Source organism: Rhipicephalus sanguineus, chromosome 2 (assembly GCF_013339695.2).
Source record: "Rhipicephalus sanguineus isolate Rsan-2018 chromosome 2, BIME_Rsan_1.4, whole genome shotgun sequence".
In the NCBI taxonomy this organism is placed as follows: Eukaryota; Metazoa; Arthropoda; class Arachnida; order Ixodida; family Ixodidae; genus Rhipicephalus; species Rhipicephalus sanguineus.
The window spans coordinates 117,864,181-117,884,913 of record NC_051177.1 but is presented as its reverse complement, the minus strand read 5'-3'; the positions used below and the strand labels follow the sequence as shown (position 1 = coordinate 117,884,913).

Genomic DNA, 20,733 nt, shown 5'->3' with positions numbered 1-20,733 from the left:
GGTAAGTAGGGCACTGCTGTTGATAATATTGCCGTTTTAGAAGTTGTCATACATTGAGCTTTCACTCTGACATAAATTGTTATTTGCCTTTAGTGTCCCTTTAACGTGCACTGACATCGATTGCCTTTAGATAAAAGAGACTAATATTTTCATGCTAGCGTTTGTACTCGGTAGTCTCTTTAGTGAGGTCATACTCTCACTAAATAAAACAATATTACTACAAACTTAAGCACCATACACGCTCTCAGTTGATATATTCTCCTGAAAAGTGCAAGAAAATATGTGGGAGTGCACAGCAGGAAAGACCTATCCTAATCATGCCCAAGAAATAAAAGACCGAAAGTAAGGGTAGACCATGCAATCAGATTTTGCTTCTTGAAGACCCCTCACATGCTGGAAATTATATTTGTGTAAGAAATTGCATTCAAACACCACTGTCACTTGAGTGCAAAATTCAGTTAGCAATTCTGCTGACACTATAATATGCCTAAAAGGTTCATTTGCACTCTTTTCTACAGAACTACTTGTCCGCACTCCTGTATTTAGAAAAATGAATTTGTAATGAAGGTGTGGAAAAATGTAGACAACAATCGTTCACGGAAATAAGTGAAAAGTTTATTTGGTGTGGCAGCACAATGACCTTACTCCACAAAAGCCATGCGTATCAATCACTTTCATTTTTTTTTTTCAAAGTGAAAACAGATGGAAAAAAGCTGAAATAGCTTGAAGAGGGCCTTGCCCCATTTTGTACTTATCAGCGTGTGCGGAAAAAAGCATGTCTCCTAAAACAGCCCAATAGATGCTAGAAAAATACTAACAAAGAGACGCTAAATATTTTCAATAGCATACTTAGCATAGCATAAATTAAAAAAGTTCACAAAAGCACCTGAACACTCAACACATATTGTTCACACAATAAGTAAAGACACTGAATCAGAAGAAATACTAAAAAAATGACAAATAATAGACACATTTCCATTCAAACACATGCATTTTTATACAGATCTACTGACGTTCTGGTAGATCATATTAATCGCACTGTTGATGGTACGCCAAGGACCAAAGCCACCATTCACAATTGAATTAAGCAGAGTTGGCACTTATTCAAGGGTTTATTGCTATAGTATGCATGGCGAGTGGCAACGTACTATCTTGCTTGTTTTTCAAATCTGGCATTTTGTATTTGGGTCAGTGAAACAGAAAAAGAATATTCAGAGAAGATTCATACTTCAAGTTTAACCTACACTTGTAAAATCTAAACGCAGGAACAATAATAAAATTTTAAAAATCTTGTATAGCAAGGAAAAAAAAATTTAAGAGCAGCGGCTTATCTTTAAGTGCTTTGCTTTTTGGCGTTTGCCTGCTCTGTCTGTGTTTAGCCCCTTAATGTAAAAATGAAGTCGCGTAACAACATAGAATTGGATTATTTTTTGAGAGAGCATTGAGGCATGGCTTGGGCACCCAACCTCTTGCCAAAGCCTTGCTTTCACAATGGTCAGCACATCTAAAATGCTGTCTGCATGGAGTTCTTCACATGAAAAGCAGCCCGTGAACAAGCCTTGCTACCAATCTACATTATTCACAACTACAGGAACTGAAAAATGAAACGTATTGACGAAGCAATGCTCGGCCGAAAACCTGCAGCGACGACGAAACACAGCAGCAGCCCTACAGCAGCGGGGCGAAGGCTCCCATTGCTGACGATGGTAGCGCCGCCACGCGGGCACTCAGGAAAACGAAAACTCGTTTACATTTTTTGCGCCGCGGCAACGTACCCTCTCCCCGGAGAGTGGGCTCACTACCCAATATTCTAGAACACTATAATACAGCCGTCGGAAGTACGCCTTTGAGGTGGTTTCGGTTTCGTTTTCGAAGTCCTGTTAATCGCAACATTTATGCTGTTAGCGTCCTAGTGTAACAATTGTCCTTTTTAGGTAAAATATTGTTCATTTTATTCAAATATTTTTTCTGAGCGTTTCCATTGAATGTTTTAAGACAAACAGTCACATGCGTCGTTCGCAAGAGGACGCCACCAATAAAAGGAGGAGTTGCCGAGTTGGTTGCCGTGCCGTGAGTCACTGGAGCTTGGACACTTGTAAGTGTTTTGACGTTTATATATGGTTGAAACGAGCGTTTTTAGCTGCGTCTCAGACCCGTGAGTCACCTTTGCACCCTCGGCGATTACTTTTTGAGCAATGCACCTCAATCGGCAGCCCAATAACAGCGTGAGCGTGGTTCACCGGCGTTGGCGGTGGCTGCAGGGCGCAGCGCGTTTAGCGTAAGCGCTAGCGCGCTTTGATCACCTTATCTGGTATACTCACCGGCTGACTGCATTGTTTTTGCGCGATCTCCCGTGAGCGTAAGCCAACTGGAACTTCTACCTCTCGTGTGTAGCTAGATTGGCGTGTTTTTTCGCAATTGCCGAGGAAGGACGACGTAGCAGTCATCAAAATCGGGAGCGTGCGTTGTTTCGGTTGTACCTTTTTATTTCTCGCCCTGGTGTCACCGACCTTATCGGTCTCGCGGAGGTGTGCTTGCCGAGGTAGATATCTATTCGCACACCGCACCTACGCCCTTGAACTCCTAGTTGCGCCCTGCTCTAAGCACGTAAATGTCGCCACTTTTACGCGATCACCGCCTAGAGGAAACCCACCTTTGCGCGACGGCTTGTCTGACAAACGTAATTACGCGCGCATGGCGATGTAAGAACGGGAGCTCACGAGTGACGCCGGCCCGCTTGATTTATTTAGTCGGTCTTCTCTGCAGCCTACGTTTTGACAGTAAGCTAGGCTGACTAGCCTGACTCTCTTCTTTCTTCTTCCTTTGAACGTATGAGACAACACCTACCCGCGCGCGCGTGTAGTACTTTCGTATTCAACGCGAGCCGCGCGGTGGCACGGAACCTTTTTTTGTCGCTTGATTAAGCGCCACGCTTGGGTGTGTGTTTTTGCATTGGCCTCATCATCGATACGGTGCGGCTGCAATAAGCGGAGATGACTTGGCACGATTTGATCAGCCAATCCGGACAGGCCCTTCTCAGTTGTAGATCTCAACGCTTTGTTGTTTCCTGTTGAATGAAGTTCAGTTGTCAGTTGTCTGCAGTGCGGACTAATGTTGTAGTGATTTTCGAGGTATCGTATTCCGGTGTTGACATTGTAATGGCAGGTGAGAACACTCGCTGTGTCTATGTGTGTGTGCTGCGCATTTATGGTTTAAATAGGTGACATGTGAACGTATGCGAGAACGCCTATCAATAGAGGCCACTTGACTGTTTTAACGCGTAGTGGCAGTTGGCCGCAGTTCCTCTTTACAAGAATTACAGCGTGAACGTAAGATAAAAAAAAAAACAAAAAAAAAAACATGAAGCATCCGTTCTGTCTTGTCAGAAGCACTTCGAGGCGGCGGAAATCTGACGTCATTCGACCGGCTTCCTCGGAGTTGCTAAATCGCTTCTATGCGTAATAACGTACAGCGCGTAGAGAAGGTATACGAAGTTCTTGCGGAGTCCACCTTCTCGAATGCATGCGCCGTGTGGACCAATGTGTTATTCAGTTATATTTTTGAGCCTTATCCACATTCGCAGCTCAAACAAAACTGGTTTACTGTTGATGTGTCTGCCGTGAAGTCGGAGTTCGCACCAAGAAACACCTGTCTCAGCTGCATTCGTGGTACCCAGTACTTTCGTTTCGCACTACAGTGTTAGGGGGGGGGGGGGGGGGCTCGAATTCGTTATAACGAATGTCCTGTATCAGTTCATTGCGGTACTATAAAGGGTTTAAGCATGCTCGAAAAGCTATCCAAATGCATACCCGCTTTCCTCATGAAGCAGCTCGACTTCGGCAACAAAATGTGCGTGTGTGCTTTTCTGGTCCGCTGCCAGCAAGTGTGTCGACTCGGATATTGTGACCTCAGCGCGCGTCATCGCGCTATGTACGAAAGGAAAAAAGTTCGCTAAATCGAAGATAACTAACCGCAGAGTATCAGGTATCAGATTTATTTGTACTATCCTGCATGTACTACGAATCCAGGCATATATGCGTTTTATTTATGGACCTGTATTGCGTAGAGTAGCAGGGTGTTAAGTCACGCAGGCCTCTATATATCCACCTAAGCTGGGACCAGATAAACCGATGTTTCCGCATGTGGCAGTCCTTCAAAATGGCGTTTCGAAGCCTGCCACCGTTATCTCGATCGGAGCGGTCCGTGTGGCCTCTGTGCCGTTCTTTTGTATCGTATCACTTCGGGCCGCGTATCTTTTAATTAAAGTTGTCAAAAAAACACGAAAAGCATATAAAAACGCTTCTCCCCATTTAATTAAGCTGACGGGAAACGTGTGTCAAAAGTTTTGGCTTTTTTTTCGGTAGCATCACACATTACATATGGTCGGTTGGTGGATGCATGTGTATGAAGACATGGGCCGCGATGGAAAGTAGTCGGATGTTTTACTTACGGGTTGTTATTTTTTTTTTTTTGTACGCGTATACGGCACCGCACTGCAGATAACGAGTTCGCGAACTTACATTTTCCCTTGTCATCGTTATAATGCTCGACTGCTTACCTGAAGGTCACGGGAGCGAATCCCGGCCGTGGCGGTCGCATTTCGATGCAGTCGAAAGGCTAGAGAGCCCGTGTGTTTAGATTTGGGTGCACGTGAAAGAAGCCCAGGTGGTTGAAATTTCCGGAGCCCTCCACTGCGGCGTCTCTCATGTAATGGTTCTGGGACGTAAAACCTCAACAATTATTATTATTATTATTATTATTATTATTATTATTATTATTATTATTATTATTATTATTATTATTATTATTATTATTATTATTATTATTAACCCTTTTCACCAGCCGTTAATTGCAGGCGCAAACCGTAGACGAATGCGTTTACGGTTCGCGCCTGCAATCGTTTTCGTTGAACGAGTGGCAGCAGAACAGAATTTTAGCCTATAAATACATACCAGTAGATTAAAATAACTACGGACTGCACGAAGGAAGCGGTTTTCTTTAACCCACGCGTGCCGGCAGTCTTAATTAGCGGGCAACATTGCTAGAATGATATAGACATATTACACAAGCTAAAAAGCGAATCTGTACAAAAGGAACAAATTTTGCACAATATTTTTTAAAAATTTATTTGTACGTTAATTCAAAGCCATTGCAATCCAATCGCATTGTATAAGCAATAACCACTCCTAGAAACGCTTGAGATTTCAATGTGACCGGCATTGGCTCCTCTAAACTTCGCTCTGATCAGACTTGTACAAGATACTTCAAAAATGTATTTAGGAAAGGTTACTGACTAATATGCGAAAAAAAAAGGGGGTACTTAAGTAGAGTGCAAAATATCGGATTTAGAAAAGCACCTATATAGAGTTCAAAATACTCGAAATGAAAACCTTTCCTTACGTTGAAGATACTCCGGAGTCTCATTTTTCACTTGAAATCTTAAAAGGCGAGTGCATTCGTTGGGCGTAACATGAGAAAGAGGTTCGCAAATATTTCTACCTCCGTACGAGTTTATGCAACCACTCTCCTCGGTTGTGCAATTTCACCTTGAGGGTATTTTAAACGATTGAATGGATGCTGGCGGGAGGCCGCTGCGGCCCCGTCATCATCAACCTTGCAAGCAGTGTCTGCTGAGTTTGAGACATGTTGTATAATTGAGCGCTGTATAACGGAGGCATGTCGTGCAGCCGAGTCGCCAGTGAGAATTTCATCTAGCAAGACCTGCAAACCGTGGACTATATATATAGGGGCGCTCGAGTTACGCGGTGTGTTCTTAAAACGATCTCGCGATTTATTTTGTTCCTCTGTGCGGTGAGCTTGCCTGCGTGTGTCGAATACAGTTTCATTTGTGCGTGTGTAAGCGCATGAGTCGCTTAACGTGTCATACCATCGGATCCATCGTTTCACCAGAGCAGTTGTCAAGCTTGTGTAGGCAAACCTATATAGGTGAGGTGAGTTGGAGTGTATACAGCCTTAGAGCCCGCCTATGTTGAACGAAGGAGTTGCTCTTTTAGTTGTGGTCGGGTGGGTTGATCTTGCTCTATCATGCTGAGATGTTCGGTTGCGTTTTCCTTCGATGTATTTGAAAAACGGAGTACAAGATGGCCTTAAATCTACTAAAATTACAACACAGATGTTCATATATCAGAGGATCTCGAGGGTTCCAAAACACTATGAAAGTAAATGTATGATTAGGTAACTGAGTATTTAAGATAAGTGCAAGTTTGACGCCGATTACGTAATCTTTGCGCCTCTTGTAAGACTGCCTATAGTAATATTTGTGAGATACAGTCAAACTCGGGCATATCGAATCTGAAGGGTATCACACAAATGCTCCATAGGTAATTCGATATATAAAATCTATACATATATTGAAAATATTTCTCGGGGATTTCACAATTAACTGTTCCATATATATATATACAGTAAAATTCTTTATATGTGGGTTCGATATGTGCGGGTTCGACCGTATTTCCAATATTATAATGACAAGGAATGACGCGTATTTATAGAAATGTGCATATTTGTTAATGCTAACCTCACAGAAACATCAGTAAACGGGTGTAGCTTCGCACTTTAGCTGACTCGGAATGCGGCCTCCACGATAGGGAGGCAAACCCGTGACGCGGTATTCAGCAGCACAATGCCCCATTGACACACCGCGTGAAAAGCGAGGAAGCGCGGGTCATTATACGAAAAACCTTTCATTTGTGCTGCCGGCACGGTATTCCAACGATATGTACTGTTTATTGAAATATGGCTGTTGGATGGAACGCGGGAACTGGAGCCTGCGAGTGGCGAGGCGCAGACCTTGCAAAAGTCCGGAGACGACCGAGCACATCGCAGTGGTATGTCAGGATCACGTAGCAAAACCAGTATAACACGTCCACCTTCTAGTCAGGCCCGTAGCCGGGGGGGGGGGGGGGGGGGGCTAGCCGCCACCCCCCTGAAATTTTGGTGAAGTAGGTGTTGTTTTTACCATAAATAAATAATGAAAATAGGTGTTTTTTTTTTTTCAAATAGACAAGGTGTTCAGCAAGTGCACCCCCCCCCCCCCCGGAAAAAAATTCCTGGCTACGGGCCTGCTTCTAGTATAGCGCTAGTCTGCAGTGTATAGATGTAATTATGGATGCGTATAAGCGGAAAAATAGCAGGGAAGAGTTTGGTTGAGATGGAGTTAGCTATTACAAGCTCATAAGTCAGGCACGTAGGCAAGGGGGGGGGCCCGGGGGGCCCGGGCCCCCCCCCCCCCGAAATTCGTTAAACCTTCTATATTTCCGGGCAACTTTTTCTTCTTTTTGCCATGGAAAGACTTTCTTTCGAACAATTAGGCCTCGGGCCCCCCCCCGAAAAAAATTTCTGGCTACGTGCCTGTCATAAGTAACTGCGCATTGTAGGCGCATGTGTTTACAGATAATTGGGATGTAGAAAAAAAATAGTACACTTCAGTTGCTATATAAGTAAAACCTCATTAGCTGTACCTGTCTCGGCACTCCCATTCAAAAACGATGTTGTGGATATCATCACCATTCCTATCGTATTTGCTATTTAATTTCTATCCTTGAGTTTTTTTTTTTTCCTACTCCAAGACCGTACCACTGTTTCTTCGGGTTTTACCTTTTCTTTTGTTTTTTTTTCTGTTTTTTTTCTGTGTAACAAAATTGAACCCTTTTCTAAGGCCTAGAGCTGCTCATAGAGACTTTCAGAAATGAATGAATGAATTATACGTTCGGTACAGTGTCTGCGTATCCATGCATCTGTACACATCAGCTCGAGATATCGTGTTAAATGGGGGCGGTGGGGAGGGGGGGGGGCGGACAATGAGCATGTAGGCGAGCTGCACTGTCAGATATCACATAGATGGGATGACGCTGCTGTCAATTTCACTGTACGCATCTTTAAGTTTGAGAGCGATGTAGTTTTCGAAAAGGAAATACGTGCCGAAAATTATATCGTTAACCATACAGCAGTTTACGATCGGGGGGTCGTTACCTTAAAGGGACACTAAAGAGCAAAACGATTTTTCTCATATTAGTAAAGTACTCTTTCATGATACCAAAACACCACGCTTGCTGCAAGAAGACGCTTAGTAAGCGAGAAAACGCGCAAAAACAAAATGTGGGCGGCGACGCCACTTTGACGTTTCGGCACCATTCGCCGTGACGTCACATGTTTTGACGGCGCGTACTATAGGGACTATGTAGTTCCTAGTCGGTAAAAATGAAGTACATTGTCCTCTGGGGGGGGCCATAGAGTTAACATACCAAGTTTGGGGTAATCTTGTTGAGCCAATGACGCCAAAAGCAGCGTATATATATATATATATATATATATATATATATATATATATATATATATATATATATATATATATATATATATTTATATATATATATATATATATATATATATATATATTCTGCAACATTTCTTGCGTGCGTTGCGAACCCGAGAGACTTTCGGTCGCTGCTAAAATAAACGCTCCAAAATAAACAGTACTGATGAAAGTAACGACGTTGCATAAACTCCCGTTGCATGCATGCCAAACCGATTAGAGAGGAATTCACAAGAAGAAAACAGTGCAAGAAACTCGATGACAGACAGATAGAAAACATTTCTCCCCTCGTTTTTGGCGTTGTTTTATGGTGTACAAGAGTGACGTTTGCCAAATTCGCAACGGCGTGTTCTATACGAAGCAGTTATAGGAGCTTATCTTGTGTTGTCGATCATAACAATGTGCACTATAGGCTGACGCCTGAAATAGTTTGCTGCTTCTTCCGGAAAATTCGTGCGAATTAGGTACTCTATGCAATTGATATCAAAGCGAGCTCGATAAAGCGAAGTAGCATCGAGACCACAAATTAGTTCGCTCTATCCGATATTCGTTGCAACAGTAGAGATAATAATAATAATAATAATAATAATAATAATAATAATAATAATAATAATAATAATAATAATAATAATAATAATAATTTTTATTTGCACAACAATGTGAGCCAAAATCAGCTCCGACAAATCTGCAATCTGGCATGCGCAAAAGTCGTCGATATACATAAACACATGTACACGAGGTTGGATTAGTGGTGGCGCCACCCTCTGTCGTCACATGAGCTTCTAAAGTTTTCCCGTTCTATTCGTACGGTGGTGCAACCAGTAGTGAATTGTCTTTCAATATTTATTTTCCTTTTTATGTTACCTTTCGAGTTTTGAGCCTCGCGCGAACCAAATATTTCTCCTTTACAACCAGTATCACGGCTGCCCTCGTGTCTTCAGTTTCGTAGTTTCGTTATAAAAAGAATACTAAGTGTCCCTGAAATTAAGTGTTGCCAACTAAAGCTCGTATTTAGTTCGCTGTAACCGATAATTTGTTATATCAGTGCTCGTCATGACGAGGTTCGACCGTTCCACTTTACCGAAACATTTTGAGAGCTCAGGCAGGAGTGACAGTAAAAATATTAAATATTTTAAAGTATTAAGGTGGGTTGCTTCGTGGTTAGGCAGCCACACATTCAGCTCTTTTGATGAGGCATTAATTTCATGTTTTCTGAGACAATAAAAGTTGCCGAGAATTCTAGTGGATTCCAAACCTCATCTGCTGTGTAGCATCTTTTTTAATAATAGAGGAGACACAAAAGTTCTCCCAGTGAATATTTCAATAGACGGACGGAATTGATAGGCTTTGAGGGGATACATAACAAAGTCGAGTGAAAATGACGAGGCTCTAACGTACGTTTTAGTTTAGCTCTTAAATTGTTGGTACGGAGTAGCTATTTCTTTCTTCTTTTTAGTGTTCAGCGAATAATATACAGACACAACATAGTCTTTAGACAGTCAATTCATGTATAGGCAATCCATAGACGAGAAATTATGTCGAAATGTTGAGATTCAAGAAAAAATAAAACATAGCCATTGGGCGTCTCGTCTTGTGTTGTATTGCTAAGTATGAGGGTGCGAGTTCGATTCCCGGCCACGACGAGAGCGTTTCGATGGGGGCGTAATTCGAGAAAGCCAGTGTACTTGGATGTAGGTTCACGTTGAGGAACCCCAGGTGGCCAAAATTAATTCGGAGTCCCCCACTAAGACGTGCCTCAAAGCGACCTCGTAACCAATAATATATATATATATATATATATATATATATATATATATATATATATATATATATATATATATATATATATATATTGTGTGTGTGTGTGTGCGTGTGTGTGTCCATTCTAGCCCACTACGACGCGCGTCAGTATATCATGTCGTTGTTTTGAAACGTAAAACGAATATTTGTTTGTTTGTTTTTTTTCGCCCGTTCTTCTCCACTGTATTGGTATAGTTTCATGCATCGTCTGGTTAACAGCTGTGCCCGCGGTCATTTTCGTGCCTCGACCCCCGCACTGCACCGATGTTTTCGTCGCACTGTCCTGCTCACGCGTGCACGCTTTTTAAAGTGGAACACAACCGGTAACGACGTATAAATAGTAACTCACTCAGCTGCGGGTCGTTTGCCGGCAGGACGAACACGTCATTGGTTCTTTGGCACGGTGTGGTCAGTGCACCTTACTTTTGCGATTGTTGTGCTTGGAACGCGCTCCAAGCTTTTGCTCGAAAGTATCTAAAAGGTACGCGCGTCGGGGTTTTACTAATGTCGACGCAAGTGCGACAAAGCAAGCGGAATAACTAGGACGGAAAAGAAGACGACGATGGACATATTCCTCTTCACCTGCTCCTTATATACTGCGTATTGTTTTCTTCTTCGCGCCATGTCAAGCTCGCCCAACATATCGGCAATCCATAGTCCTATCCAAGCTATACTGCGATTGCCCATTGGTCTATGTTCTAGGCACGATAGTTCCCACATGGGAAAACCTTCACGCAGATCCAGTAATGCACTGTTCTGCCTTGTACTACAGTGCAACGAAGCTTTCGAAAAAGGGCTAAATAAATGTTCCATAAAAACTGCTCGTCTTCTGGAACGCCGAGCCCTAGCTCTTTAGCGTCTTCGTGGATGTCTCGGAAATCTATTAGACGCGATAGCCGCAATTACAGTGTATCCCCCTAATATATTACACGTGTACCACGTGATCCACGCAGCAGCGGATTACACTTGTCGCCGGGATCGGCCCACTTTTATTGCTCACGTCACGGATATCGCGTGTCAGCCATAACATCCTTTGTTGGATTTTACTATTAATTGCGCTATCGCCAATAAGGACCTGCCTATATGCTCAGATATACTTAGCGAGAAGCCAACCGTGCACACAACGCAACGCAACGCAACGCAACGCAACGCAACGCAACGCAACGCAACGCAACGCAACGCAACACAACACAACACAACACAACACAACACAACACAACACAACACAACACAACACAACACACACACACACACACACACACACACACACACACACACACACACACACACACACACACACACACACACACACACACACACACACACACACACACACACGCGCGCGCGCGCGCGCGCGCGCAAGAAGAAGAAAGAAAGGCGTAGACAGTTTCGCTTTGATAAAGCAGTTTCGCGTTTGAAGGCGTATGTTTGTTGGACTGATGATTTTAGGCACCATTCGTTGTTTCACTGATAATCCCACAGAGAACAGAGCCGCTGACCAGCACATCTGTGGCGGTAATAATCTAGATTTTATAGTTAACTACAATCCGTTATCTCTAGGGTATCTCGGCTAACTGCTACCAGGCAATTTGTATATATAAATTTTTTCTAATTAGCCGTGTAATTAGCTAGTACACGACAGTTACGTTGCTGCCGGAAGAGGACAAATGATCGAGCACCGTATAGCATAGAGTTTCCTACAATACTTACTAGAGGGAACTCTGGCGCTAGTGTCTATGGGAGCTGCAATGCATCGCGCTTCAGCCAGCATGGGAATCATGGGTAGTACACGGATTTGTCTAAACTTCGTTCTTTCGGCTCCGTTTGGCTCCGCGTCGCCTGCATCCGCTTTGTCGAAAAACGAAGTTCAGCAAAAATCAGCAGTTTCACTTCACCACTTTAACTTCTTTAGGCTCACCGATTCAAATCTGGTCACGAAGTTCATAACGATCCATTCTTTTATCCGAAAGAAAACCAAAACATAGCAATAAACAAAGCCACAAGTGCGTTCGAAGCCCACAAGCACGAAGACTAGGCAAATCCGTGTACTACCCATCATTCCCATGGTGGCTGAACGATCGCAGCGCCAGAGTTCCCTCTAGGTCATTTTAGGAAACTCTATGCCGTATAGGGCTCATAGCAATGTATATGTTGTACGCGGTTTTTTCTTTTTCGTTTAAGCTTGGCTTCTGTTAGTTGCGTGTTATCAGTGCAGTCAAGTGCGCGATCTGTTCAGCAAAGCTGTAGAAACTGCCGCAACGATTAGTAAAAATTACGGAGGACTCACTTCAAAGCTATCACTTCACAACATCTCTCTCTCTCTTTTAGCCCACGCAGTCGCTCACTGGCTGTATTCTGCCGCGGAATAAGTTGCCTTTGATTTGGTTCCAGGCTTGAATGCAAGAACTCTGGTGTATACCTTGCTTTGTATGCACGTTGCAAGCTGTGTTTACGTACTATTTACATTCCGTGTACAAGTTCGCGAGCCATGCATACTTAATTCACATGTACGGCGATTAGAAGCATGTAATATATATCGTTGTATATACCGTGCAATCACTTGGAGTCTTTTTACTGCTACACCTGGCATCCGTCGGGTTTGTTTGTCGCAGTCAATTTATACCCTTTATCGACAGTGTCGCCGATTTGTTTTTTGTTAGTTTGGGGTAGCGGTATTCGTTCCCCCCTTGTATATGTGACGGCCAGTTGTGTACAAGGTTCTGCTTCACGCTGCGCATTCAAATGCAACACTATACACTCTATTTATGAACACAGTGATACGAGACTTTACGAGTTACGAGGCGCTGTAAACATTGAAGTGTCGTCCTATTGGAGGTCGTGCACTCCCAGCACCCCGCGTGCAATCGGAGCGCAACGCGGTTTTAGCTGCAGGGAAGCTGCGGTCGTCTTATCATGTTACGGACCCTGTATAGCACTTCCTGCTCATTTGAGCTCGTCCGCATACATGCGTTTGGTAGGTTTGCTGCCGAGTATAGGCGCAGCAGGATCTCGCGTTTCCACGCCGAGTGTCGATTTTGTCACTTGAGCGCCTTTTTTTTTCTTTCTCCTTCTTTTTTTAAGGGGGAGGTTAACTAGATGACCCGTATACTATATATAGTAAACAAATAGCGTGCATACGCACTACAAGCACGTCTTTTCCGGCTATTCGCGAGCATACTGAACTGGCACCGATTCACATGACCGCGGGGATGGTCTCACGCAACACTTCCAAGGTTTATTATAAAGTCAATGGTTTCCGACTGTGACGTCTTTTCAGAACGCCCAGCGCTTCCATCGAAACCCGACTGCTGCGCGTGAAGGTGTCGGAAAAACCGCAGATAATAATAATAATAATAATAATAATAATAATAATAATAATAATAATAATAATAATAATAATAATAATAATAATAATAATAATGGATGTGTAGTTAAACGTCACCTGCGCATTCCATGCATGAGCTGTCGGCCTAGTCGTGTGACATCACAGTTCAGAGCGCGCGGGCCCGGCGTTATATCTGGTAGAGGCGTCGGCGTGCACGTGTTTGATTCGCGCCTCCTCGTACAGTCGCAGATTATCCTCGATACAGTTGCTTCCTTTCATGTGCATTTGAAGTGGGAGGAGAACAGCGCTGTAACATCCGCGCACGTCTCATTTCATATTGTCTCGCATAGCACGTGCATGCATGGCTTTGCTATCAGTGACTCCACCCTTCGCAAGGCAGCCGTGCGTATAGAAGGGGCGACGCGTTGCGCATTGGCCACCGCGAGGCAAGAAAGTTCTAGGTTCCCCGCCTTCTTCCAATGCCACCTAAAAAAAAAAAAAAAAAAAAACTTCGTTGCTTCTTCCCGCAGCCCCTTTCCCTTCATGATGGAAGGAGTAATGTTGTTTCTCTCTCTCTCTCTCTCTCGCCATTATAATGTTGCCTTGCCGATTATAGGCAGCCGAAGAATTAATGACGCCGTTTCTGGTACCAACGACTCCTAGAAGATGCAAGCGCGGTGGACACAAAAGTTGCGCCGCATTAGGGGCACAGCCACGGTGTAGCACACCAGGCGGGTGGCCTTCCCTCCAATCAATCAATCAATCAATCAATCAATCAATCAATCAATCAATCAATCAATCAATCAATCAATCAATCAATCAATCAATCAATCAATCAATCAATCAATCAATCAATCAATCAATCAATCACTATCGCACATATAGTTGAAGCGGTGCGGCCAACACAGCGCTTTTAGATCGTTCGCGTGTGGCTAGCGAACACGTTGTTATTTAGGGGTGTGCGAATAGTGAAATTTCACCTCGAATCGAATTCGGATCGAATAGTGCCGAATAGTAGCCAAAAATATAAAATATCGATTCGAATATTGAATAGTATATTTACACGCAATGTGTGCCGCTAGTTACGGCAATACGAATGAAAAATGAGGGACGCTGACGGCGTGCCGATAGTTTTATTACGCACTTGTTCGAGAATGGCTTTTGTTTCAGTTTTTATTGGCGCGCAAGCATGTTGATGGAAGGGCTGCCTTTCCAGTCAGCAGCGGCACTCCTAACCTCCTAACGACTATAATAGAGGGGGGCGGGGTGCATGGTAGCTAGTTCTTTTTCCCCATGGTCGCGCAGTACGGCTCATCTGACAACGGTAATGTTGTGCTACATCGCCATGGGTGCTCCGGGCCCACAATTCTTCGGGCGGCCGTTCACAGCAGCTTTTTAACTGCGTGTCGAAACGATGGAAGTTTCTGAACGAGTAGTTCGGTGCGGCAGTGGCCTGCCCAACGTGAACAAATTTTTACATGCAAAGCCAATGACCGAGGGTTTTGCATACCAAAGTCGGGACGTTTTACGCCTCTTGCGGCATATGCAACCGAAATACGCAAGAAGTGCGTGCCTTCGTTTCGGGAACGAAGTTGTGAAGGGCTTGACAGTTTTCTCATGTGTTTTTCTACGTGCGGAAATGACATAATGTCCTTCTGAGATCAGCATGCGCTCACTTTTGAACCAGGATGTCAGAGAAAGTTTTATCGAAAGGCCTACTGTAACGACGTTAACGTCAGTTTTTGCCACCGCACCCTAACCAAGTTGCACCATTGGCCTTTGTCGCGTTTCAGATATTCGTCCTGTCGAATTATTCGAAACTTCGAATACTAGCTATTCGAAAGTCGAATCGAATTATTCGATTAGGTACTATTCGATTCGAATTCGAAGCTCGAATATTCGCACACCCCTAGTTATATGTATATGCTGCATGTGCAGTCAGAATCGCTCAATGCGAAGGAAGCCCTCGATCCGAAGCCTTCGGAACGGGCTTGTCCATCCGATTGTGAGGATTCGCGGTCCACCGTTCACGAATGCTGTGGTCACAAACTGCGGTCACCAAAAAGAGAGAGGCGAAAACAGTCCTGCGCGTTTTTTGTTTGTTTGTTTGTTTGTTTGTTTTTCCCGCAAGGCGCAGTATATGCCATCGTTCCTCTTTGACGAGTCGGGCAATGGTGAAGCGATAATTCGAATTTCGGATGAAGCGATAATTTGAATTAGGCGAATGCGTTGTACAAATACTGCGTACCACTATACGGGGACGAACGGAATGATCGTGCGGTTAATGCGACCGTTTCTTCAAAACACTCACGTATGCGTTTTCAAACCGGACAACGTAGTTTTGTACTGAATACAGCCGTAACCATGCAAATCGCACAGCTTTTGTTTGGTTCATACTTTGTTGCACATAAACTTAACGCATGTCCCCATAATCTGGACGTCCCACATTGCGAGCCCTGTTCGTATGAACGCATGATGCGTCTTGTATGTGCCGACGTTTCTCTGGCGCGTGCGATGAATCAGAACGAGCCTAAACGCGAGTTGTCTCGTATGTGAGCTGTAATGGACCCACTCGCTCGCTCTTCTGTTTCCGCTTGGCATCATCGGCTAACTCCCTCTCTGTCGTTTGAAGCGCGCTCACTTCGCCTCGCGCATGCCGCTGCCCTTTCGACCTTGAACGCTGGATTCCGGCTTGCGAGACCTTGTGTGTGGTGGTGTGAAAACGCGGTGACGACTCGTTGCGATTACGAGGTCGTACTTCACGAATCTTTGAACCGCTGCTCCTCCGGTCGACAGAGGCTGTCTTGCCTCGCTGCCAAGTCGCTCCAGCTTTTTCTTTACTGCAATCGCATTGTTGCGCAAGTCGACTTTTGCGTGTGGAATTCGCCGCCGTTGCGCATATGCGGCCGCGCGCGTACGGCGTGTAGCGACGCTCGCACGCGCAAGACTTCCTGTCGAGGCAGGACGCTCGGTTTACCGGCGGAAATAACGCGCGCGCACCGTCACAACAACGCGTCTTCTGTGTAGTCGACGAAGACCGCTGTATACGCGAAGTTGGAGCTTTGGAAGGCGACCGCGACCGGGACGTTCGTTCCACGAGGGCTGCATTCTTCGTGGAAGGCCCGTTGTCGACGACGCGTCGTTGCAAAGGTGCGACGAACCCCTTTCCTGTCACTCACTCTCACACGAGGCGCGCTGCCGGGGGTGGAGAGAGGGGTCTTTTATGAACTGCAGCTCTTCCGCCGGTGTACCGTATGTTACAGCACACCGTAGAGGACGTGCATAGTCGGCAGGTCGGTGTAAAAGAAGTCATACCGTACGTTATGCACTTGCCTAATCTTTTTCTCCTCAGTCACCACCGAAGGCTTTCCGCGTCCAACGTGGTTTTGCAGTGCCTCCGGGATCGGAGGCATTGGAAGCTCTCTGCACCTCACGTTGTTCTGCAGCGCCTCCTTGATGCCATGTGATGACGTCGTCGTGTGACGTCACGTGATGTGACGTCATGTTGCCGTCATCACACGATGATGAGTTTCTGCATCACTCGTGCTGACGCCGCCATTGACGGCCACTTTTCGCGTCTGATGAGGCACCTAAAGGCTTTCGCCTTAATAAACATATATTGGAGAAGTGTTTTGAAGCTTCCGCTGGGTGCGCGCAGTGATGTAAATCTATTTCACTTTCTCGTGAACGTAATCCTCATCTTGTTTGATTGCGGAATGTGGAGAGCTCCGCGCTGAAGGCCCCTCGTTTGTTTGTTTATGTTTCTCGATTATCACGCGAGAGCATTATTACGTGGTGCCGCTGCCGTAGGTAACGAGTGATATGTCTCGTATATAGTGCGGAACGTAACGGCCTTTGGAGCCTTTAGTAAGACCGGAGGTTACGCCACATGTGGTCGCGGGAGCGGATAGAGGGGTGAATTAAGGCGCTGTCGCTTGTGCGGGCTGCATGTTGTTTGCACTTTGTGTAGCAGTAGCTAAGTGCTATGTACACAATATGTTCACTGAAAAACGCACCCTCCCGCTGGAGCAATCAGTGGGCGTGTATTATTTTCTGAGAGTCATTGCGCGCGTTTGATTACGAGAGCTGGCCTCGGGTTCAGACCATCTGAGTACTCCTCGCGTGAGCGAAAAAATAAAAGTAAAAACAAATATAGAAGTAAAACTGCGCAACTTCAAAAAGCGAGCTGGCGTGCAGTACAAGCAGGAGACGCGGTGTGTAGTACCATGTGTCTTATATAACGATATAATGTCCTGTAATAATCGTTGTTGGAGCTCGTACGCGAAGTCTATAGTCAATTGATTCAGCATTACGAGGCCGCGCCTTGTCTGTGGGTCGTTTTTTTTTCCCTTTTATTCTACACACTGAACGCGAAGTTAACGCGAATCGCCATTTCTATAATCGCACCTTTGTTCAAAACACTCTAATAATAATAATAATAATAATAATAATAATAATAATAATAATAATAATAATAATAATAATAATAATAATAATAATAATAATAATAATAACACCTGGGGTTTTTTCGACCATCTGCTGTTCTTTAACGTGCACAGCTGACATCGCACGGTATATTACACGCGGGCCTCTAGCACTTTGCCTTCATCGAAATGTGACTGCCGTGGCCGTGGCCGGGATCGAACTCGCGACCTTAGGGCCGGCAGCCGCGAGCAGCTGTAACCTCTGTATATCACCGCGGCGGACTATTAAAAACATTCAAAAGCGTTGATCATTGTCAAAAGAACTGTCAGGGGCGTGGGACTTGTCCTTCCGCTTTATGCATTGTTCAGAACTTCTTAGGAACGCATGCAAAATCACGACCGCCATTTTAATATTTTTCGTATGGGTATTGGAGAAAAGAAAATCGCCATGGTCAGCATGTGGTCAGCAAGTGCTACGCGGCTTGTGTTGCATAGTCTCAAGGGGGTCATCTCATCATGCACTCACCACCCGCCGTGGTAGGCCATTATGAACGAAAGAAGGGGGATTTTAAGGGCTCGTTTTCCTTCGCTAGTCACACCATTAATTAGAACTGGCAGACAAGAAAGCCAAGCCTTGGCTTTCTTGTCTGTTAGCTCTAATTCATGATCATATATATTGTGAATTCGGCTAGTAAAACCCTGAAATTTATTCAATTGTAGGCCCCTCGCCTGAGTTCAACGGTTCGTGACGTTTTGTTTGAACCGCATCACGCAACCACTCGTCCGCTTCAATGCAAAAATGCGGTTTAAATACTCGACCTTGCGGCAGAAATATAATAAAAATGAGCTTTTTTTTTTTAATCTTAAATTGAAATCGAGAGAGAAGACGACTCGATGCAAACACTTTGACCCTCGATAATCCGCCATCGCAAAACCGATGCTGACGAGGCGACATGGTGACAGGGGCTCAAGAGAAAGTAATGTATACTGCTTGGCCAGCTGGCATGGGAATGATAAATATCAACGATGGCACGCGCCTGTATGAGGCTTAGCGATGTCAGTTTTTTAGTCTGCAAGACTGTATTCGCCGCTGTGATCATCTCAACATGCTACTGTACGCGTCGAGCTACTCGCACCGCTAAAATGTTTTCGGATCGTATTTTGACAGGATATGGCGCGCACACAAACACGGGCACTTATAGAAGAAAGGCGGAAACAACACATGCGCTGCAGTGTGTCCGTGCTTCGAGTGTGCGCGTTAGTGCGCGCGCCATATTCTGTCAAAATGGACAAGTAACTACTAGCCCAATTATCCGTGCTACTGGTATTACAGTCACTGCTGAAACACCCTATTAACAACCCTCGTGATATACGGCATCCGATTCCAGATACTTCTCGTTACTGTTGGGTACCCCCTCGCAGCTGGTTCCTTCTGTTGCAGCGATCTTGGTCTGGTGCACGGTGGCTTATGAAAGCCGCGTCCATTAACTACTTCGATGGTGCCATGTGTCTGTTGGCAAAGAAAGTGGGGAGACCGCGCGTTCATGCAGTATGGAACGCGGCGGACCTGTCTCTGGGAAGCACAATGAACCATCATGTCTCCATTATTCATCCCCACCATGTAGGGCCGGCTTCGGAAGCCGGCGCTGTATGTGGAGAGGGCAGCTGGCGAGCGAGAGACAAAAGCCACGTAGTATGTTACGTGTACAACGCAGCCAGTGCCACAGCATCGTAGTATGCGTTTCCGCTGCGGGGGGACATATCTTTCTCCTGCCGTGGCTTAACCGTGTCGAATGCGCAAGGACCAGGAAAGGCGGCTTCTTTTACACGCGGGGTCAGGTCGTCTGCCGCCCCTTGCGGTGTCTCCGCGGGCACAGTTTGTGCTCTTGTTTCTGCACCGCGCTGCTGCGGCCCACGCTAGGCTTCTCCTGCGGAGTCTTGCATGATACCGGGTCGGGTTTGTCTTCTTCGTCGTCCAAGTCCGCGTGCCGGTGCACACGGAGGGCGTCTGCTTCGACGTATGGGGAAATGTTTTAAATCAAATTACGTTCGGATGAGGTGTCTTTCACCGTGCAACTGGAATTTTAGCGGGAGTCTTGCTAAACATAAAGACAGAAAAAAAAAGTCAGGCGCGATCGGGAGCAAGACGATCGCGATCTGCACATCGCGTTGATCGCGACCAAGGAAAGTCCAATCCGGATCGGCCCTGATCGCGATCAGAAGTGCCCGTTTGACATCGGTATTACACTTTTTGGTGAGTCCTAACTTGCTACATAAAAAGCTGTCTTTAAGGTGCACTCTCTTCGAAGAGTCGTGTGAAGCGCGACTCTCCAAAGGGAGTTAACGTGTATCTTAAAGAGAGTTATGTCGGGCTCTATAGGACCCGCCAGAAACAGTAACAGGGGCTCTAGGTTTTTTTGTTGTTGTTGTTGTTTTCTGAGTATGTAGGGCGCTGTGAGTGGACAGCTGTCTGTAACGGTCAATCCATATAATGAAACTCTGCGTCATGTAAGCTCAGTGATTCTTGGCTGACGCATGCGCCTTTATGTTTCGTTATGAAGTAAAGTCCCTGTTAGTTCAGAGTTAGTTGATCCCTGCACTTATGCAATATCATGCGCTAAATTATGGCACGCAGCCGCAATAGCTGCAGTGTTAAGCCACAGTCAAGTTGTGATGGCATTTTAAAGACGCATGCCTTAATCTCGTGTTGATGCATCGTCCCGCGGTTGTGCTGTGATATACCCTTTGTCATGAACCCCATTCATATGCAACATAGCCCAATTTGCGTGCAGTCCTAATTTCACCTCGAGCTTCTATGCTTACGCACGTGTCGGGGAAGGCAGAATGTA

The 20,733-nt window shown here is 45.1% G+C and overlaps 1 protein-coding gene across 1 annotated transcript in view; it reads left to right on the top strand.

Annotated features, from left to right (window-relative positions):
• The first annotated feature begins 1,994 nt into the window (after positions 1 to 1,994).
• LOC119383553 (adenylyl cyclase-associated protein 1) overlaps positions 1,995 to 20,733 on the top strand; it is a 47,955-nt gene continuing 29,216 nt past the window's right edge. Inside the window, exon 1 of the mRNA XM_037651767.2 lies at positions 1,995 to 2,095. Within this exon, the coding sequence (XP_037507695.1) occupies positions 2,008 to 2,095 (88 nt within the window). The 5' untranslated portion in view covers positions 1,995 to 2,007. The remainder of the gene's footprint in view (positions 2,096 to 20,733) is intronic.